Genomic DNA, 23869 nt, shown 5'->3' on the forward strand with positions numbered 1-23869 from the left:
TCACTCTCTCACACACAACTTATCCTTCTCTCCTTTCCACTACACACACTCACCCAGGCACTCTTCTTCCTCTCTCCAAACTCTCCCTCCCTTTCCCTGCTCCTCCACTCTCAATCTCTCTGTTTGCAGATTCTCCCACTTGTCTTTCTCTTCTTGCCACTCCTAAACTTTCAGTAGTTCACCTCAATGTGAAGGAGAGGAGTTTGCTGCAGAACAGCATAAAGCAGCACTGCAAGATCTCTGTTTCCTCCTCCCCCTGCAGTTGCTGCAGAGACCCAGGGTTACACCAACAAGGAGTGTGTGTGTGGTGGGAAGGAATGGTTTGGTCCAGGAAAGCATCACGCAGAGAAGCTGCAGCACGTGTATATTTTAGTGGGAAGGGGCAGAAGCCTTTTGCTTTAATCCCCACTCATAGGTAGGCAAAATTGAAAGGAGCATTCCTAAGGAGGTGGAGGGACAAGTTGTGAGGGGAATATGTGCTGCCCATTTCCCTCAGTGATTGTACCTGTGGAAGAGAAGCTGAAGGCAGAGACCAGGTCGAAAGCCAAATATTGAACATACTTCTAGATCCTAGACAACGGTATATCTGGTCACTTTATCTTAAAAATTGTAAGAGAGATTGAAGAAGTCTAGAGAAGATGGTTAGAAGTTTGGCAAGATATTGCAATGACTAAGGGACATTTAGTTTGAAAAGATCGATGTCCGCGGCTCTCCGTGTCGATTCCGGAACTCCGTTCGGGTTGATGGAGTTCCGGAATCGATGTAAGCGCGCTCGGGGATCGATATATCGCATCTAGACTAGACGCAATATATCGATCCCAGAGCAATTGATTTTAACCCGCCGATACGGCGGGTTAGTCTGGACGTGGACCATTTCTTCAAATCTGTAGCAGGAAGCCTAGCAGGAAGGGGCTTGGGAAGCTTCTAAGCAGTCGTTCTTTAGTGACAGAGCTACAAAGAGAAGCCTTAAGGCTAATATTAATAAAGTTCCTCATTCAGTATCAGAAGAAAGTGACTCTCCCTGTGATTATCTTGCAAAATGACAGATGCTAAAGGACTGATACAAAGAACCCACTGACTTCAATGCGAGTCATACTATTGACATCAGTAGGCTTTGGATCAGGCCCTAAAAGGACAGTAAATCATTGTAAACAAGTATCCCCAGGATGAAGAGAAGAGAAGGATCAGAAAGCACTTCCTTGATTTAGCATACCGTAATTTAAACGTACACTAACCCATATTAACATTGCAGACAGAATATTATTTTAACCAATTGTGACAGACCCAAACCAGTGGGGTACAGGAGTCTGGTAGAGGGCACATATACTGGTCACTGGTGAGTAGTTTTCTGTTCCCTGAGTGACAGAGCAGGGTCTACACTAGAGTAGCCAGGAACTTGCTAGAACCAATTAAGGCAGACAGGCTGATTAGAACACCTGCAGCCAATCAAGGCAGGCTAATCAGGGCACCTGAGTTTTAAAAGGAGCTCTCTCCAGTCAGATCAGGAGGAGCCAGAGGAGAGGAAGTGTGTGTGAGGACCTGGGAGCAAGAGGCGCAAGGAGCTGAGAGTGAGAGGGTGTGCTGCTGGAGGACTAAGGAGTACAAGCATTATCAGACACCAGGAGGAAGGTCCTGTGTTTGGAGGAGGCCTTGGGGAAGTAGCCTAGGAAGGTGTAGCTGTCACACAGCTATTACAAGAGGCACTATTGACAGCTGCAAATCCATAGGGCCCTGGGCTGGAACCCGGAGTAGAGGGCGGGCCCGGGTTCCCCCCAAACCTCCCAACTCCTGATCAGACACAGGAGGAGTTGATCCAGACTGTGGGGGAGATCACTGAGGTGAGCAAATCTGCCAATAAGTGCAGGACCCACCAAGATAGAGGAGAAACTTTGTCACACAATGGAACCAATTTGTATGAGAAATTCTGATATAAATTAATGGGAGTTCCATGTGTGGAATGGCTGCAGATAAGAATCCATTATTTTTGAGGCAGCTGAAATATATCAACTGTGGTGTCATTGGTCACCCTGATTCCCACAACCCAGGTTCTAAATCTCCGTAGCTGTACAGATTGCTATCTAGACAAGCCATTGGATGGTGGGACAACTGGGCTCATGAAAAATGAGAGAAAGGCAAAGGCACCATGACACTGAATCTATGTAGGGGAACCCCAGGGACTGCAGTGGGGTGAGTCATGCCATGACAGGTCACAAGTGAGCACCACTTAGAATACACCACTTTATCACCAAAACTGGAAAATAAAATCAAACTGCAAATAAAGCTATTGGGAATACCCTGTAAATATGCTTTAGAGCACAAACTAAAATCATGAATAATGGATTAACACATGATCGATACTGCTCTATTAATGTAGAGAAGAAATCGCACAGTTTTACAGTTTCAATGGGACAGCAGGACAGTAACTCCTATTAGCCTATAAAAATCCCTACAGATGATTCTGTGTACAGAAAAGTATCTAATTTAATGTTTCATAAAAAATATGCAGAGATCCAATGATGTGTGTCTTTTTGGAAATTGAGTAACAAATCTTATTGCCTCCTGATAACACACTCAAGTGCTTTCCAGTTTCTGGAACAGTATGATAAATTATATCAAGCAGAATCAGAAGGTGATAATGTTTGGACAATGGCAATTGTAAGTATCCTACATGTTCAACAAAATTATGTACAGTATATGTACAACCTGGCTCAATCCCCATCCCTGGACAGGCACTGGTTTGTTGTCTTGTGATTACTGGGCCTAAAACTTTACCCGAATTGTAAGCTTAAATGTAAAAAGTATGTAAAAGTTTATAAGATGTCACAATAACTTATGGCTTTTTTTTGCCAGCTTGGGAATTAACCATTGAAAATAGGTCAAGTTGTTTTCAATAATGAAAATTATGAACAAATCCAAGAAAAACAAACAGGGAGACTAGATCAGTCCAGACCAAAAAAAAGGCCTATTGATATGATTCAAAGACTGTGTTCAGATTGGACTTCATAAACAAGAAGATATGGGATCTGGAAGATATGGGATCGAAAAATTAATGGACCAAAATTGGTGTCTGGCCTAATTGGTGGACAAAATAACGAGGGCATGAACTATGTCACTGACTTTTCCACTTATTTGGGATCTTTAAAAAAGAGACTGAAAAAAATCTCATCTTCCCAACCCATGTCAGCTCATCTCAATTCATTTCATCTTCCTAAATCCCAAGACAGACGAAACAGATAAAAATTAAAAAAAAAAGGAAGAGAGAGGAAGTCCATTAGGCCTTGCTTTGTTTAAGAAACGTTGTTTTTCTCCGGAAAGTTGTGAAAGTCATTATATTATCATGACATCCAGTCCCCAGCCCAGCAGCGGGAATACTTAATGGCCAGCAGCACAGATGTGTGTAAGATCCTGTTCTGTTTCCCTTTCTTTTGTGTTACCTTCTGCTTCTCTTCTTTCCTCTTGTCTTATCTCTCACTCTCTTGGTTTTTCATCAAATTTTGAAATCAACTGAACTACATCAGCACAGTAGGATGAGTGGGCCTATTTCAGGAGAAAAGATCCAACCAAATGATTTCCCTGACTGGAAAGTGAACCATGGCCAAACAACGGGCATCACGGTCAATATGCCAGCTAAAGCATCCATTTGTAATGGACCAGCCATAGGCCCTCCCACCCACTTTTTTATCCTGTCTCTTCTCCACTTTTCATCTGTCCTGTCTGTTAAAGACAGGGTGTGTGAATACTCTTCACACATCAGGCCAAAGTAAAATTAACCCTTTCCTTTTAATCACAAAAACAGTTGTTAATGAAAATAAAATACTGATATTTTGCTTCCAAAAGGAGAGACTCTAACAGGTTTTGACTTAATTTATTTTGTGTTATCACTCAGTTTCCTAGACTCACAGATGTTAAGGCCAGAAGTGACATTGCAGGCCAGAGAACCTCACCCACCCTCTCCTGTAATAGATCCATAACCTATGGCTGAGTCACTGAAGTCCTCAAATCATATTTTGATGACTTTAAGTTACATAGAATCCACCATTTACTCTAGTTTAAACCAGCAAGTGACCCATAATCTATAGAAAGGCAAAAACCCAGGGTTTCTGCCAATTTAACCTGGGGGAAAGTTCCTTCCCAACACCAAATATGGAAGTTAGCTAAACCCCGAGCATGTGGGCAAGACTCAACAACCCAGACACTTGGGAGAGACTACTTTGTTGTAATTCAGATCCCTCCCTGTCTGGTGCCCCATCACCAGCCATTGTGGATCTTTGCTGCCAACAGTCGCAGATCAGCTACATGCCATTGTAGGCAGTCTTGTCATATCATCTCCTCCATAAACTTTTCAACTTTCGTCTTGAAGCCAGTTAGATTTTTTGCCCCCGGTGGCGACTGCTTTCGCTGGGTGACTGCTCTAGAACTTCATGCCTCTGATGGTTAGAAATCTATGTATAATTTCAAGCCTACACTTGTTGATGGCCAGTTTATATCCATTTGTTCTTGTGTCAACACAGGCATATAACTTAAATAACCCCTCTGCCTCCCCAGTATTTCAGTTTCAGTATACATGCTTATTTAATTTCACGTGGTTTCTTGTCTTTGATCAATAAACGTTCAAAATTAGACTGAACACTTTTCGGTGTTTGCCAAGAAAGTGAGTAAACCACAGCCTTTGTGGGGAAAAAAATGGACCTAAATATCACTGTTTTAATGTTGGACAATGAAAGAGTTTATAAACACATTTAATTCTTTTGGCCCTTGGGATTAATACAATAATTGTGAGAGGACCCAACCCCCTGGGCCTGGGTAGTGACTGGCAGCGGTGACCACAGTCATATGCACATTACACATGGGGTATGGCATTGGCAAGGGCAGCATGCCATCACTACTGAGCCCTCCCAACGGCAGTGGCAAAGAGAACAAGCATTGGCCACCCCACTGCCCGCTCAGGCTAGGCTCTGAGGCCCATCTGTCATGATCAAACCTGAGCAGTGCTGTGACTCCCAAGCACCGGGTTGCAATGCCACTCAATCATTTTTGGCCCCATTGTGATTGAGAGTCCATAGGGCCAAACCTGAGTAGGCAGTGAGGTGGCCAGCACTGCTCCTTCTTGCTGCAGCCTCGGGGACAGCTCCTGCACCAGAGATCCTCTCCCAGGAGCATGCCAGGCCTTTCCCTGCTTCCAGCAGCCCATGTCCCCTCTGCTCTAACCACAGGATTCACTCAGCAGCAACCTTAAGACCTGCTACAAGTATGGGGAGCTGCAATGAGTGCCTGTATGGGAGAGCCATCTGGGAGGGGGCAGCAGGGAGCACTGGGACATACCATGTGAAAAATTCCTGGGACCAGGTTACTGTTCCTAGCTCTGAGTCTCTGAAGCACACTCCAGAATCAGACCCCATGTCTGTTACCCTTCTTGGACAGTGGGACCCCATAGATTGGCTGCCTTAGATCTTTGAACTAGTGCTTAGCCCTCATGAGGCCCTAGTAGTGTAAGCACATTTTCCCAGAGTACACCGAGCTGTGGGAGCTCTGGTTCCTACTTAAACTTTTCAGGGACAACGCGACAGGAAAGCAAAAAACACAGACTTAGCAAATGAATTTCTCAACAATAGACACTTCACTCCTGAAAGCACTAGAGTGCGACAGATGTGTGAAAAATGGTCAGTGGTCTTTGATGGCACTCTTATTGTTAGCCACTGTGGTGTTCAGTGATCACTCAGTGCTCCATGTACTTCAAAAAGATCTGCTTTATTTTCTGATGGATTCCAACTGGCTGTGCAGCATAACAACAATGAGCTGCAGTGCCCCAGACTCTGTCTGGGAAGCTCAGCTCTTAAAGGCACATCATCCCTTCCAACCAAAACTTAACAATATCATTTTAAAACCCAACATTAATATAACACAATTACAAATGCTTATATGCAATCTGTAACTAAACTTACAAAAATATTAAATTGTCTTTGAGGTTCCCCGTGGGGTCACTTGGATCTGCAGTGCTCCACTCAAACATCAGCCCTGCTGCTGTCAGGAGGAGGCGAGTCTATTTGTTCCACTCGTTCTAAGTCTGGGGCCTACATTGGCTCAATCTGCTATGATTGTTGGCTGTCTGAGGCCCTCTTGGGTCATACAGCAGACTGGGATTTGGAGGTATCACCTATTTCTCCTCTGTATGGTCCATTAGGGTGAAAACCTGATACTACTATGGAGCAATCTCTTGTGAAACCACTGCTGTTTGAGACAATTGTTTCCCATAATAGATATGCACAGTGTCATTTACATGAAGTGGTGGCAGCTCCCCTGACTCCAAAACATACTGATGTTTTTGTTTTGTCTTACTTCTCTCTTTGTACATCTGCAAGTCCCCAGTGACTCTGAAATCAGTTTGTAATAGTGCAGGCATTCTTGTTTTCCAAACAGAACAAAATGTCAGCAGGTAATAACCCAAGCTTCACTGGTATGCCTTTCTGTAATTTAACAGTGCTAAATACAGATCAGAGTCTGACTCTTGTATTTTTTAGAAGATGTTTTATTATTTTGACACTGTTTTCCACCACCTCGTTGGATCTGGGAAAATAGGGACTAATGGTTACATGTCTAAACTTGCACTTCACTGTGAAGTGCTTAAACTGAAGCCAACTAAACTGTGGCCCATTGTCAGACATTACTAAGTGAGGTATACCATGTCCAGCAAAAACAGACTTGACATGCACTATCATCTGGCAAGTGAGAATCACAGGGAAGTGAGAATCACAATCTAGCATAAGTACATGCTTTTTTTCAGCAAACAAACAAATTATGCCTACTTTTTTGTTCCAACAGACAAATTTTTCCTCTGACACCACACAGTTTTTGATTGACTTGGCCTCTATTTTTGGCATGTGAGATAAATCTTAATACCATCCTCATTCTTGCTCTTCATTTGAGGCCATATACAATTACTTTATATTTCTCAATCCCTAAATGACCTTCATATATCCTTTTAAACATTTTTTTTCAGTATTACCTTAGGAATCATCTAGTTGGTGCCTTTAAACAAAACCCAACAGGTATTGAGAGGTCTCCCTTACACTGATAATAGGGACCAGGAACCGACTGTCCTGCCTATTTGTGCTAGTAGCCTTAATTACTTTCTGCAGGGTCTTACCCTGAGCAAGTGACTCTGGTGATCACACTCCACTTTTCATCTGAAACAGGATACACACAAAATCTATTGCACTTTTGTTAAATGCTCTAGAGGAGAGGTGGGCAAACTACGACCCGTGGGACCCTCCTGTCCGGCCCCTGAGCTCCTGGCCCAGAAGGCTAGCCTCCACCCCCTCTCCATGCTGTTCTCCTTCTCCCACAGCCTCAGCTCACTGTGCCAACGGCACAGTGCTCCGGGTGGTGGGGCAGCGAGCTCTTGCTGGGCAGTGCAGCTGCAGTGCTGCGGCTTGATCCGGTGCTCTGTGCTTCACGGTGGGGTGGCTGGCTCCAGCTGGGTGGTGCGGTGGCCTGTCCTGGTGTTCTGGGAAGTGCGGCTGTAGTGCCGCCAGCCAACAGTGCTCCAGAAAGCGTGGTAACGGGGCAGGGAGAAGAAGGGTGTTGGATAGAGGGCAGGGGAGTTTGGGGTGGTGGTCAGGGATGGAGGTATGGATGGGGTCAGAGCAGTCAGAGGGCAGGGAACAAGGGGGTTGAATGGGGGCAAGGGTCGCGGGGGGGCAGTCAGGAAGGAGAGAGGGAGTTGGATGGGGCATCTGGGGGCAGTCAGGGGTGGTGGGTCTGGGGGTGGGTCAGGTGACAGGGAGGGGTGGATGGGGCAAAGGGTCCGGGAGGGGAGCTGTCAGGGGACGAAGGGGTTGGATCGGGCAGGGGTTTTGCCAGGCCCCTTTTGACAATACGAATAAGTGGTTCGTGGTTGGTTTCAGCTAACACAGGCCTGTCATAAATGAAGACATGAAACTTTCTACATGTGGACTAAAGTGAAAGCCTCCTTCTCTTTTTGAGCATATTGACACTCAGTTTTTTTTTTTAGCACCCATGATGCATAAGCCACTAGTTCTCCAGTATTAACCAAACTATTGTATGACCACTACGCCAATGTCTTCCTTGGAGACATCCCTCGACAGCTTAGGTCTATGATGACTGTTAGGACTGAGTCCTCTAATTAAATCCTTCTGTTTCTCAAACTCTGTATTAAGATTTGCACCCTTGTCCATTGGACATCATTGCACAGTGATGTTCTCAAGTTGATGATTTAGGCAGTTAGATTTGGTTTTCCTTATATAGTTCACCATTCCAAGGAAGCTCTGTACTCCTTCTTTTGTGTTGTGGCAAGCATGCTAGTGATGGCCTCATCTTGCTGCGTTAACTTCTGTCTCAGGTATGTTATTTTTCTTAAATGAACTTTATACATTTTTCTTTGTTTAGCTTTCGCCTAGCAACTCTTGCTGTTTCCAGAGCTGTCTGGGTCCTCCGGTCATCTGTGTCTATTCATTTTCCTCAACTCAAAATATCATCTATATAAACCCTAGTATCCTCTACCCTATGAACAATTTGTTACATTTTGTGGTGAGACACTTGGCCACTGAACACAATCCATCCAGCTGTCTAGTAAAGTTTAGTAAAGAATAGAATTAGTAGGCTCAGAGATGAACACAGTATGTTGGTGAAGGGTCAACATGGCTTTTGTAAAAGGAAATCACGTTTTACCAATCTATTAGAATTCAAGCACGTAAACAAGGCTAATCCAGTTGATACAGAACATTTGGACTTTCAGAAAGCCTTTCACAGGTCCCACATCAAAGGCTGTTAAGCAAACTAAGCAGTAATGGGATTAAAGGGAAGGTCCTCTCAAGGCTCAGTAACTGATTTAAAGATAGAAAATGAAGTGTAGGAAAAAATGGGCAGTTTTAAAAGTGGAGAGAGGTAAAAAGGGGGTCCTCCAGGGATCTGTACTAGAATACATGCTGTTCAGCAAATTCATAAATGATCTAAAAATGGTGAACAGTGAGGTGGCAAAATTTGCAGATACTAAAAAATTACTCAAGATAGTTAAGTCTAAAGACTTAACTGCAAAGAGTTACAAAGGAATCTCACTAACCTGGGAGACTAGGCAACAAAATGGCAGATGAAATTCCATGTTGCTAAGTGTAAAGTACTGCACATTGGAAAATATAATTCCAAATTACATATACAAAATGATGGGGTCTAAATTAGCTGTTATTACTCAAAAAAATCTTGGGGCCAATGTGGATACTTCTTTGAAAATACTGTGCAGCAGCAGTCAAAAGAAGCTAACAGAATATTAGGAACCATTGAGAAAGAAATAGATAATATAATAGCACATAAAATATTTACCAAATATCATAATGTTACTATATACATCCACGGAATCCCCACACCTTGAATACTGCATACAGTTCTTGACACCCCATCTCAAACCAGATATACTAGAATTGGAAAAGGTACAGAGAAGAGCAATAAAAATGATCAGGGGTATGGAAGAGCTTCCATATGAGGAATGGTTAAAAAGACTAGGACTTTTCAGTTTAAAAGAGAGACAACTAATGTGGGTGTCATGGGATCCACTCACTGCATGTGGCACCTCCTCCTGGCAGCTCTGGGGATTAGCTCTTGCAAGGTGCTGCCCTCCTCTGATGGTGTCTCTACACATCATCCTTTTCACTCTGAGGCCCCTCTAACTCCCAGAGCTGTAGCTTCTTGTTCTTGGCATGGCCCTCCAGCCAGGTCACTAAGGTCCTCCCCTTCTGGGGAAATCAAAGCCCTTCGAGACCAGCTGTCTGTTGGGTGTCTCTAATGCCCTGCACCACTTCCCAGTGGCTGATAGGGGAACTCAGGCCCAGACTCTACATTGGGTTCCAGCCCAGGAACTCTATAACAAGAAGCCAAGGTCTGTACAGTTCTACACTTGGGCTGCTGCTGTTTCCCTGGGCTTCTTCCTACTTATCTGGCTTCCCTCACTTTCTGGGTTTGCCAGTCCAAGCTCCCTCTTCTCTATAGACTACCTCCTTGCAGTCTGCTGCTGCTCACAGCTCCTGGGCTTTATGCAGTCCCTTCTTGTTCCTGCCCAGCTGAGCCCATTTCCATTTAGTGGCCTGCTCCGTCTCAAGTGCATCCTGGGTAGTTAATTGGCCTCCCTAGCTACTTCAACCTCTCCCAGCCTTATGTGGGATGGGCATATCATCACAGGGGGATATGAAAGAGGCCTATAAAATCATGAATGGTGTGGTGAAAGTGAATGGGAAAGTTATTTCCCCTTCACATAACACAAGCTCCAGGGGTCACTCAATGAAATTAATAGGCAGCAGGTTTAAAACAAGCAAAAAGAAGTACTTCTTCATACAACACACAGTCAACTTGTGGAACTCATTGCCAGTGAAGGCCGAAAGTATAACTGGGTCAAAACAGATTTCCATAAGTTCATGGAGGATAGGCCAATCAAATACTATAAGCCGAGATGTTCTGGGATGCAACTCCATGTTCTGGGAGTCCCTAAACCTCTTGCTGCCAGAAGTTTGGACTGGACAATCACTCAACACATTGCCCTGTTCTTTTCATTACCTCTGAAGCATCAGGCACTGGCCATTGCTGGAAAACAGAATGCTGGGCTAAATGGACCAGTGGTCTGACATAGTGTGGCCATTCTTATGTCTTTAGTTTACTGAAGCAGGGTTTCCCAATGCTCTGTTTTTCTTACTGCACTGCCAGAAACATGCTGATTCATTAAATCTAGAAAAATAATTAGCATCAGTCATACCCCCAAATTTTTCCCCTTGCATTTAGTACAAAAATATTCCCTTTAATTTTTTTTTTTAATTCTTATGTAAGGGTTCCATCTTTTTTCTCCAGACAATGACCAACAAATGTACCCACTCTGTCAGTTCTTCTCTTGCTCTCTGATTCCCAGAGCAATGAGCCTATTGAGGTCTTTTAGCCTCCTCTTTCAGGCAAAGGGAACTCTTTTTGGGACATGAATTGTTGGGCAGTGGGTTCTTTAAATTTTCTTCTGTGCTCTGTGGAGAATTTCTCTATCCCTTGGAAGATGTCCTCAAACTCTTCCTAAATTGTTGTAGTCTCCCGTCCTTCTAAAACGGGTACCCTCTTGATGAGACCAAGGGATTGACACATTTTTAACCAATAACAAGATCTCTTCTCCCTGGTACTATTACAAATTGTATATTTTCCAGTATGTTATTTATTCATACATCTAGTTCACTTACATCTTTAGTAGGGATACGCTTACCACTGTAAGACCTGAATTTTACCCTCCAATACCTGTGGTGTATCTTTTAGTACTAACTACACTGTTTTTGGCCACACACTGTCTTATGTAGCTGCATTCAATTTAAAATTAATACATGTCTAATTTGCTTTCAGCTTCCACTGCAACATTGCCCATTGCTCCCATGGATAATTCATCAGAGCTAGCAGTTGTCCTCTTTGTCCATGCTGTGCATAGTCTTCCTGTGTTTGCAAACTCTTGCAAAGTGATTGTATTTCTTGCATCTTTTCCTATATGCCAGACATTGCCTTGGCTCACATTGATTACCAGGGCTGTCCAACACCTTGACAGATGAAAAGAGACAAACAAAGTTAGTCTGTCAGAGGTTCTTAGCAATGATGTGGGAAAAGATGCATAAATGGCAAACCTTCCCACAGCAGCTACAGGGCCACTTACCAGATGGAAATTGAATACTTTGTTTCCTGGCTCATCTGAGGGCCTCAGCCTGGGCTTTCTGATGGCTCTTCATGGTGATTGTGCCAGCCTTATCCTGGCTTCTCCAAACTCAGCTATTGTGGGCAGGATTTTCCCAGTTTTCAGTGGGAATCCTAAATTTCTTGAGACTTTGCTTGACTTTGACATTGTATCGGAACTTTGACCTTCCTCTGTGTCTCACGCAGTTCGTAAGTTGGCCATAGAGTATGGCAAATGATCTTGAGGCATGTGCTCCACGTTTCCTAGCCAGTGAAGCCTGTGAATGTTTAGCATAGTCTGCATAGACTGTAGGCCGGTTCTTTCAAGGATCTCAATACTGGTGATCCATTGGTCCCAAGTAGCTCCAAGGATTTTTATAAAACAATGGAGTTGGCAAATGCTCAATCACCACTCCTGCTTGATTGCCACAGTGTGTGTAAATCCATTTGCTGTTTTTCCTTGACTCCAACTTTGAGGTCCACATGTTTTTCTGCCTCACGATTCTTTTCATGTAGTATTTGGGATTCTCTATCATGTCTATAATGTCAGAGCAATGTCCATCCTCCATATGCACTGTATAACTTTCTTTGCTTGGCACATTTTAATTGCTTTGTCAAGGGTTTCTTCTTCCAGTAGTCTATTTCTGAGTATTTAATTCCAGACTCCAGCCACATTTTGGCCTCTTGTCAGAGACTCAGCTTTACAAGATTACAAAATTACAAGATTGGCTCTTCAGCCTTAGATTAGTAACAAATTCTTCTATGGTTTCACCTTCTTTTTGTTCTCCCTGTTTAAACATCTCTCTCTCATGTTTCATTTTGATATGAAGTGCAGTACTCATCAAACTTTTATAGTACAGTTTCATAGTTAGCCCCTACCCAAGTTAACTGAAAACCATTAACCATACCAAGTGCTTCAGAACTAGCTATTGTCAGAAATAAGGCTACCTTCTCACTGTCATCTTTCCTGCTGGCACCCATTGCTTGCAGTTATAGAATAAAGTGCTCTTTAAAGCTTCTCCAGTTATCTTCCATGTTTCAAGTGAGTTTCACTGAATGGAGCTTTTAACTGCTCCATTCTTCCAGTCTAGGTATTTTCTTAGTTCCTTTTTACTCCTGGTACTCTGTGGTGTTGTGATCCTTCAGTGCTTAAGGTGCTAGAAAAAAGATCTGCTTTATTCTGTTACCCATTTCAACTGACTGCATAATAACAACATGAGCTTCTACAATACCCCCTTAGACTTCATCTCTGTAAGTCCAGACACTAAAAGCATAGTCCTCAACACCACAGTTCTCTCCAAGGCATTTCTCACCCTAGCATGAGCACATAGTGTCTAGAATAAACTGCTGTCATTAAGATTTGGTGTGTTTTCAACACAGATGCAATTCTTATTTCAGGTTCCAATGCCAAGTGAAGGTGACAATGAAGATGTGATGAAGTACATACCGACATAACCTCCCGGTGTGGAGAGCTCTATGCTGACAAGAGCATAGAAGCAAGAGGAAGACCAAGGACAGGGTAGGCCCACTGCTCAGTGAGGAGGGGGAAACAGTAACGGAAGACTTGGAAATGGCAGAGATGCTTAATGACTACTTTGTTTCGGTCTTCACTGAGAAGTCTGAAGGAATGTCCAATATAGTGAATGCTTACGGGAAGAGGGTAGGTTTAGAAGATAAAATAAAAAAAGAGCAAGTAAAAAATCACTTAGAAAAGTTAGATGCCTGCAAGCCTGATGGAATGCATCCTAGAATACTCAAGGAGTTAATAGAGGAGGTATCTGAGCCTCTAGCTATTATCTTTGGGAAATCATGGGAGACGGGGGAGATTCCAGAAGACTGGAAAAGGGCAAATATAGTGCCCATCTATAAAAAGGGAAATAAAAACAACCCAGGAAACTACAGGCCAGTTAGTTTAACTTCTGTGCCAGGGAAGATAATGGAGCAAGTAATTAAAGAAATCATCTACAAACACTTGGAAGGTGTAAAAGCAGCAAAGAATCCTGTGGCACCCTATAGACTAACAGACGTTTTGGAACATGAGCTTTCGTGGGTGAATACCCACTTCCTCAGATGCATGTAGTGGAAATATCCAGGAGCAGGTATATATATGTTAGCAAGCAAGCTAGAGATAACGAGGTCAGTTCAATCAGGGAGGATGAGGCCCTGTTCTAGCAGTTGAGGTGTGAAAACCGAGAGAGGAGAAACTGGTTCTGTAGTTGGCAAGCCATTCACAGTCTTTGTTCAATCCTGAGCTGATAGTGTCAAATTTGCAGATGAACTGAAGCTCAGCAGTTTCTCTTTGAAGTCTGGTCCTGAAGTTTTTTTGCTGCAGGATGGCCACCTTAAGGTCTGCTATAGTGTGGCCAGGGAGGTTGAAGTGCTCTCCTACAGGTTTTTGTATATTGCCATTCCTAATGTCTGATTTGTGTCCATTTATCCTTTTCCCTAGAGACTGTCCAGTTTGGCCAATGTACATAGCAGAGGGGCATTGCTGGCATATGATGGCGTATATTACATTGGTGGATGTGCAGGTGAATGAACCAGTGATGGTGTGGCTGAGGTGGTTAGGTCCTGTGATGGTGTCGCTGGTGTAGATATGTGAGCAGAGTTGGCATCGAGGTTTGTTGCATGGATTGGTTCCTGAGCTAGAGTTATTATGGTGCGGTGTGCAGTTACTGGTGAGAATATGTTTCAGGTTGGCAGGTTGTCTGTGGGCAAGGACTGGCCTGCCACCCAAGGCCTGTGAAAGTGTAGGATCATTGTCCAGGATGGGTTGTAGATCCTTGATGATGCGTTGGAGGGGTTTTAGCTGGGGGCTGTATGTGATGGCCAGTGGAGTCCTGTTGGTTTCTTTCTTGGGTTTGTCTTGCAGTAGGAGGCTTCTGGGTACACGTCTGGCTCTGTTGATCTGTTTCCTTATTTCCTCATGCTGGTATTGTAGTTTTGAGAATGCTTGGTGGAGATTTTGTAGGAGTTGGTCTCTGTCTGAGGGGTTAGAGCAGATGCGGTTGTACCTCAGTGCTTGGCTGTAGACAATGGATCTTGTGATGTGTCCGGGATGGAAGCTGGAGGCATGAAGGTGGTAAGGTGATAGGGAATAGCCAGCATGGATTTGTAAAGAACAAATCATGTCAAACTAATCTGATAGCATTCTTTGATAGGATAACGAGCCTTGTGGATAAGGGAGAAGCGGTGGATGTGATATACCTAGACTTTAGCAAGGCATTTGATACGGTCTCACATGATATTCTTATAGATAAACTAGGAAGTACAATTTAGATGGGGCCACTATAAGTGGGCCCATCTAAATTGTACTTCCTAGTTTATCTATATCACTATAAGGTGGGTGAATAACTGGCTGGATAACCGTACTCAGAGAGTAGTTATTAATGGCTCACAATCCTGCTGGAAAGGTATAACAAGTGGGGTTCCGCAAGGGTCTGTTTTGGGACCGGCTCTGTTCAATATCTTCATCAACGATTTAGATGTTGGCATAGAAAGTACGCTTATTAAGTTTGCGGACGATACCAAACTGGGAGGGATTGCAACTGCTTTGGAGGACAGGGTCAAAATTCAAAATGATCTGAACAAATTGGAGAAATGGTCTGAGGTAAACCGGATGAAGTTCAATAAAGATAAATGCAAAGTGCTCCACTTAGGAAGGAACAATCAGTTTCACACATACAGAATGGGAAGAGACTGTCTAGGAAGGAGTATGGCAGAAAGAGATCTAGGGGTCATAGTGGACCACAAGCTTAATATGAGTCAACAGTGTGATACTGTTGCAAAAAAAGCAAACATGATTCTGGGATGCATTAACAGGTGTGTTGTAAACAAGACACGAGAAGTCATTCTTCCGCTTTACTCTGTGCTGGTTAGGCCTCAACTGGAGTATTGTGTCCAGTTCTGGGCACCGCATTTCAAGAAAGATGTGGAGAAATTGGAGAGGGTCCAGAGAAGACCAACAAGAATGATTAAAGGTCTTGAGAACATGACCTATGAAGGAAGGCTGAAGGAATTGGGTTTGTTTAGTTTGGAAAAGAGAAGACTGAGAGGGGACATGATAGCAGTTTTCAGGTATCTAAAAGGGTGTCATCAGGAGGAGGGAGAAAACTTGTTCACCTTAGCCTCCAATGATAGAACAAGAAGCAATGGGCTTAAACTGCAGCAAGGGAGATTTAGGTTGGACATTAGGAAAAAGAAAAACCTACTCTTAAATATCTCCAGAGATGGAGATTCCACAACTTCCCTATGCAATCTATTCCAGTGTCAGGGTAGTTAAACACTGGAATAGATTGCATAGGGAAGTTGTGGAATCTCCATCTCTGGAGATATTTAAGAGTAGGTTAGATAAATGTCTATTAGGGATGGTCTAGACAGTATTTGGTCCTGCCATGAGGGCAGGGGACTGGACTCGATGACTCTCGAGGTCCCTTCCAGTCCTAGAGTCTATGAGTCTAAGAGGGCTTCTCCCATCGACACAGCTACCACCTGTCGGGAAGGTGGAGTACCTGCACTGACAGGACAAGAATAGGTAGAGTCTTCAGAAGACAATAATATGATAAATGAACTTGGGGATTTAAAGTTCATGGGGAAAACTGTGGTTCCAGAATGAAATAGAAATGAAAGCCATATACCCTAGCTAACTATACAGGAATGCTCATGCTCACAAACAAACAAACTCACTCCACAGAAAGCTTCCATCTTATTTTTGTAAGTATTTCCAAGCCTTAAAATACACAAATATCCTTCCACAAATTCACATCAAAGTAGCTTTTCAAATCTCCTTCACTTTCTCAAATATTTTTTTCATTACGTACCCTGTAAGTTTTATCCCCCTTTACAGTCAGATGCCCTAAGAAACAGTACAGATTCACAAACCTATGTAGTTTAGCACTGATAGGTTCCATTAATCTTAAACATCTCAAATCCTTTTCTGCCCACCATTTTCATTTATTACTGCAAAGTTTTCTTTCTCAAGTCCAGATAACCACATTCCCTGGTGAAAGAACACAAGAGTTTCATATTTGTTTGAACATTTCTTTAGGGCACAATTTCATAGGACATTTCAAAGTCATATTGTTGTTCTTTTATTCACTTCACCTTGCCAAGTTCTATATAAACTTTATTTTCCCCCCTTTTTGCACAGTACCTTCCCCAGCAGAATCATTTATTGGCATATATTAGCTTTTGCTGTTTCTGAAATTGATATTCTGATTTAGTTTCTTATAATATGTTTGGCATCTTGAATGGAAACAGCATTGCTCTATCAAATATTGCAGAGACAAGTATTTCTTTTGAAAAACAAAGGTATATATACTAAATTCATATTGATGCAACATTAAAATTAAGAAATAAATCACTTGCAAAAGTCAGGAATTAAGGGGAAAGCTCATCCTTAACTCTGCTTCATTGTTCTTATCCATTTAATATCTTGAACTAGAGCATTTGCACCGAATCCTGCAAACTCTCCTTCAGTGAAACTCCTGTTGATTTCAATGGGAATTTCATGCACAGGCAGTGTCCAAGATTTGCCCCTTTGCTAATTAATAAAATACAAACAGAATTTCTTATTCAAACTTTCACATAGTAAGTTATAAAACAGATGCTATTCAGCCTATGCTTGATTTTAACATCCACACATATCCATAAAAGTGCTTCCCAAGTGCATTAGATACCAATGGGAGCACAAATTACATTATTAGTAATATTTGTTATTGATACAGTACCACAGGTAGGCAAACCAACTATACAGAATCTCTCTCATCAACCCTTATTGGATAGTCATTTAAATAAATAGCAGTACTTCAAAAATGAGTCTTAAGATGCGTATTCTGGTCTGCAAATATTTGCTTAAATATCAGTAATCGAGAGATAATCTAGCAACGGACATCGAGTTTCAAATTTTTTTTTGCTATTCTTAATTATATATTTTATTCATATGAGCCTGTTTCATGAGGAAGAACTATGTGAGAAACTAAAATTTCAATGGAACAGCCATTCATTTTGTTTTTGATGTAACTTTTGGGCTCATTCTCTACTGCACTTAAAATTCTTTAATAGTTCTCGAGTCATTTAATTCTGCATAACATTGATTCTCCTATAAGAAAAGTGAAGTGGTTTCCTAGATACAAAACTTGCTAGTGGGTTAGAAATTTGATAAACCACCTAAAAGTTGCTATAAATCTCCCAACAAGATTTTACAAACAAGATGACAAATCAAAGAACGAAATAAACTAATGTGTGAGTTGTTAATTACATAACAAACTTATGTTTGACTCTAAACAAGTTTTAGAATGATTTTAGAATCAGCCTTTGGTTGCAGTACAGTTCAATTTATGGACGTCATTTCCATTCTAGAAGTATAACCTGGCTAATTCTCACTTCACCAATTTGAAAACCCATAAAACAATTCATAAAAACAAAAAGTGGTCTCTCCCCATTTCTCAGCAAGGATTTAATAGCAGGCTGCTGCAATGATATAACATATTACTAAGATTTCATTATTTGTATAAAACAGAATGAAATTCACTTGCCAGACTCTTACAATTGTGGAGGAAAACTAAAATTATACTTTTCAAAGTAAATGAACATAGTGCATTTGTAATGGAGTATCCTTACTTTTTACTATTATGTTTGTTCTTACTTTCTAATTTACAAACTGGGTTAATCTGCAATAGATGCTTTTAGTTACTGGTGTGAATTAATGAGATTCTTTTATGTTAAGTAGGGCCCCTCAGAATCTAAAACCTGTTTTACCTAAAGAAAATGTATATTTAGAACTTGCAATCTGAGTATATGTCTACATGTAGCTCCAAACTTTTTGCATCCTAAAGCAACTGCATGGAGGCAGATTTTTTTTCCAGCAATTTTTAAAGAGATTACATTAATGGTAAATATTTATGGACAATGCAATTAAAATCTTACCTGGTCTGACAGAGAGCAGCATTTATTTGCCATTTTCATCTGCAGAAAAACAGAGATTAAAGAATAGTCAGACTGATTAATATATTGATGCTATCATTTGTCGTATTATTTCACTATCAAGGACATATTTAATACACATTTATATACATTTCTATACAAAAATACAATGTTAAAAGAAAATGAAGGTTGCAAAATGAAGCCCTCAAAAGTCAGGAACTAACAAAATTAAGATTGCCTATATAAATTTAGGTCTGCCACTCATGTGACAGTGTTAAAATGCACTCTTTAAATACTTATTACCTTCCTCACTTGCACCCCAATTCAACAGAGTTTAAGCACTTTGAAGTTAAGAATGTGCTTAAGTGTTTTGCCTTAGTGCACAATTTGGAACGCATCAGAGATGAAGGCAGTTGTTCAATATTTCTTTTTAGATCATTGTTCAAAGTGAAGCTGCACATCTCTCTTGCTGTACAACATTCAACTTGCACCAAATATGGAGTTTTGTTGATTTAGACTTTTCTGTGTCTCCCTGACACTTGTGATAGATTTCACTCCTTTTAAATGAAATATAATTACTCCTATACTGCAGAAACAGAACTAAAATACAGAGAGATTAAGTGACTAGTCCAAAATTGCACATGTAAACTGCAGTAGTTGTGGGAACAGAACCTAGTCTCCTGGACCTCAGTTCATTGCTCTAAGACTCCTATAAACTAATCAACCTACTTTTCCTACAGACTGAGAAGGAAGAAAAGTCATTACCGTAATTTTTATTTTATACCAGTTGGGATGTGCTCATGGCAAGGTGTACCATAGAATCATAGAACTGGAAGGGACCTCAAGAGGTCATCTAGTCCTGTCCTCTGCACTCAAGGCAGGTCTAAATATTATCTATACCATCCCTGACAGGTGTTTGTCCAACCTGCTCTTAACAATCCTCAATGATGGAGATTACACAACCTCTCTAGGCAATTTATTTCAGTGTTTAACCACTCTGACAGTTATGAAGTTTTTCCTAATGTCCAACCTAAACCACCCTTGCTGCAATTTGAGCCCATTGCTTCTTGTCCTATCCTCAGACTTAAGAAGAACATTTTTTCTCCCTCATCCTTGTAACAACCTTTTATGTACTTGAAAACTATTATCATGTCCCCTTTCAGTCTTCTCTTCTCCAGACTAAACAAACCCATTTTTTTCAATTTTCCCTCATAGGTCATGTTTTCTAGACCTTTAATCATTTTGTTGCTCTTCTCTAGACTTTCTCCAATTTGTCCACATCTTTCCTGAAATGTGGCACCCAGACCTAAACACAATACTCCCATTGAGGCCTAATTAGCGCGGAGTAGAGCAGAAGAATTACTTCTCGTGTCTTCCTTACAATACTCATGTTAATTAATCCCAGTATGATGTTTGCTTTTTTTGCAACAGCATTACATTGTTGACTCATATTTAGTTTGTGATCCACTATGACCCCCAGATCCCTTTCCGCAGTACTCCTTCCTAGGCAGCCATTTCCCATTTTGTATGTGAGCAACTGATTGTTCCTTCCCATGTGAAGTACTTTGCATTTGTCCTTACTGAATTTCATCCTATTTACTTCAGACCATTTCTCCAGTTTGTCCAGATCATTTTGAATTTTAATCTTATCCTCCAAAGCACTTGCAACCCCTCCCAGCTTGGTATCAGTTGCAAACTTTATAAGTGTACTCTATGCTATTATCTAAATCACTGATGAAGATATTGAACAGAACCGGATCCAGAACCGATCCTTGTGGGACCTCACTCGTTATACCCTTCCAGCATGACTGTGAACCACTGATAACTACTCTCTGGGAATGATTTTCCAACCAGTTATGCATCCACCTTATAGTAGCTCCATCTAGGTTGTATTTCCCTAGTTTGTATATGAGACAGTCATGTAAGACAGTATCAAAAGCCTTACTAATGTCAAGATATACCACATCTACTGCTTCCCCCCATCCACAAGGCTTGTCAAAGAAAGCTGTCAGGTTGGTTTGACATGATTGTTCTCGACAAATCCATGCTGACTTTATCACCTTATTATCTTCTAGGTATTTGCAAACTGATTGCTTAATTATTTGCTCCATTATCTTTCCAGATACAGAAGTTAAGCTGACTGGTTTGTAATTCCCCGGGTTGTCTTTATGTCTCTTCTTATAGATAGGTACTATATTTGCCCTTTTCCAGTCTTCTGGAATGTCTCCTGTCTGCCATGACTCTTCAAAGATAATTGCTAATGAGTCAGATATCTCCTCAATCAGCTCCTTGAGTATTTTAGGACGTATTTCATCAGGCCCTGGTGATTTGAAGACATCTAACTTGTCTAAGTAATTTTTGACTTCTTCCCCTATTTTAGATTCTGATCCTACCTCATTTTCACTGGCAGTCACTATGTTAGACGTCCAATCGCCACCAACCTTCTTGGTGAAAACTGAAACAAAGAAGTCATTAAGTATCTCTGCCATTTTCACATATTCTGTTATATTCTTTCCTTTCCTCGTTGAATTACAGGCCTACTCTGTCCTTGGTCTTCCTCTTGCTTCTAATGTATTTGTACAATACATTAGATCAATACCATGGATTGGTACTGTGGACAACAGCCTCATGCACGACACACCATACAATTAGCACAATGAATAAGGAAGGATTCTTTGGACCCTAGCCCATATCACTACCCAAAGAGTGAAGTGACACAGAGAACGAATAAGTGATCATATAATTACTATATTGTAATGCATTCATATTGGGGGAAGTTCATGGCTGCACATGCAACCTTGTCTTCATCACTTCCTGACTTCTGAGTGCTTCCTTTTGCAACCTCTTTTTTAATGTAGTTTTTTTCTATATGGAATTCATGTTTATAAAAAAACTAAAGAAGCAAAGACATTCTATCATGTGCTACAGGGATGCACTAGTTAAAATATAATAAAATAATAGCTGAAGAATATCACTTTAATGAATAGTTTGACTAAATTTGTCCACTTTAATAAAATGAGATAAATGAGCTTCTGTTCCAACACAATGTTTCCTTTATTTATAATGCAATTCTTCAACTTTTTGAAGGTGGTGGGGGTAGAGGTGGGGAAGCCTCTAGTTGTCTACTCTCCTGTGCTACTACTTGCTAGACAGCAGCAGAACACTGTGTAATGCATAAGGTGCAATCCATGAAGCAGAAATCTTTGCCTTATTCCATGTGCGATTTTCATGGCTTAAAGAAGGAGTCAGGATTTTTCAAGGACCAGCCTTAATTCACATACACAACATCTTGTGCGGTAGGAAAGTAAGATTCCTTGGCTCCTGTCTCCATTCATATGCAATTTCACAGATTATATTCCATAATCCTCTGCCTAGTATACCTGAAATTTCACTGTGCTCTGTTTGGCATACTTGTGCATATATTGAAAACATGAGATGTTATCTACTCAATGGGAGTTTCACCTTACTCTATATACACATACATATAAATTGTCAGTGGAATTTTGGGTTATATAATGTTATCACTTATCATCCAATATACAGGCATAAAGGATAAACTTTTTAAACTCTTATAATTCATCCTACTCAAATCCAGTGTTCACTGATCAGATGAAAGATACATCTATGATCTAGGAATTATGTCCTTATTCTGAGGCCAAATTTTAAGTTTATTTAATCTTCTACTGAGGCTTTAGGGCTGTTTAATAAAATGGTAGAGAAACAATGGTTTTCAAAGCAATTTTTTATTTAAGTTTAAAAAAGAGAACATACTAATTTTAGGTAACAGAGGTTGAGATTTTGAGAAAAGTTTAAGTACTTTGAAATGGGCCTCTATATTGGAAATACACAGACAACAGTGGGTCTCTGGCGGCTTTTCGGTGGTGGGGGGACCTTCAGTGCTGCCGAAGACGTGGAGTGACTGAAGGCCCCTCCCCCCTCCCGTCACCGAAATGCCGCCGAAGACCCAGACCTCCGCCAGGTGAGTACAAGCGCCGCAACTCCCCCGCTTTGCCCCAGGTCTCCTTCTTCTGGGTGGCCCTGAGGGGATGAAGCACAGAGTGCCACACTGGTGGAAAGGATAATGGGAAAAGCAAAAGAACTTGGGAAATGGGATGGGGAGAGGACTTCAGGAAAACTGCACCATGACTCTTTAGTTCCTCTTTCATGCCCCTCATATCCATCTTTTTCCTCAGAAGTAACTGTCTGCACAGTAGCATCAGAACAATTCAGACACATGCTATTGGTAGACACAATGACATTCCCAGGTACCCTCCTGTGGCTAGACAACAGCTGACTTCCTCACACTCAAAGACAACATTACCACTCCAGATCCCCTGACAGCCTGACTTTGCTGAAAATGTTTCTGTGAATTAGGTCACTGCTTTGCAGCTAACAGAAGTTCCTGATTGGGATGAAAGGCCTATGCTGGTATTGCCGATATTAGTATTGTCTCCTGGCATCAGTGTGGCATCTAAATAGATCCTTTTTGGTTGAACTCTCACTCCACTGTATGTACTGATGACCTGAAAAGTATATTCCCAACAGAGCAGTGCTTAATTTTCAGGCTTGTTGAGATGTTCCCCAGACTGCGGGTCTGACAGAGCCTGTTAAGGGACTTTGATCATAACCTTCCCAACGAGGAATGGGAATTTACATGCACATTAGATGTACTATTGTGTTACTCTAGTGATCAGTAACAGAAAGTTGGTGGAGATATGAAATATTGTGGTATATAGCAGGGGTGGCCAAACCGTGACTCTCAAACCACATGCAACCCTTTTACTGTTAAAGGGCATCTCCCGGAGCCCACCATGACCCCCTTCTCTGCCTAACAGATTCGTGGGGAGGGGAGCTTGGTGCTTCTGCCCTCTGGCAGGATGGTGGGGTTCAGGGTTTCAGATGTCTCCCATGGGGCAAAAGGGGAAAAACGCTGAGCTCTGGTAGGTGTGCCCCACGAGCCCCGGCATTACAAACTTTACTTTCAAATTTACAGCAATACCTTAATTCCAATACAAGCACCTTCTTACTGGAGACCACACTAGGGATTGTAATGCTTTAGCTACATCAGTTTCTAAACTCATTATAGCAGTAGAAAAACTGCATATAGACCAGCCCTACATTACACTGCTTTAGTTACAAAGTTTCCCTTCACATATTTTCAAAACAAGTAATGCAAACTTCTGAAACCAGATTTCAAGCATACTTTAACTGCAAGAATTTAAAAATAATATATTTAGGCCTCATCCAAAAC

General features: G+C 41.5%; 1 protein-coding gene across 1 annotated transcript in view; it reads right to left on the reverse strand.

The window, feature by feature from the left end:
• SNTG2 (syntrophin gamma 2) overlaps positions 1 to 23869 on the reverse strand; it is a 522138-nt gene that overhangs the window by 82833 nt on the left and 415436 nt on the right. The window contains exon 11 of the mRNA XM_030555522.1: positions 18622 to 18660. Coding sequence (XP_030411382.1) covers positions 18622 to 18660 — 39 coding nt within the window. The remainder of the gene's footprint in view (positions 1 to 18621; positions 18661 to 23869) is intronic.

Source organism: Gopherus evgoodei, chromosome 3, assembly GCF_007399415.2.
Source record: "Gopherus evgoodei ecotype Sinaloan lineage chromosome 3, rGopEvg1_v1.p, whole genome shotgun sequence".
Classification (NCBI taxonomy): Eukaryota; Metazoa; Chordata; order Testudines; family Testudinidae; genus Gopherus; species Gopherus evgoodei.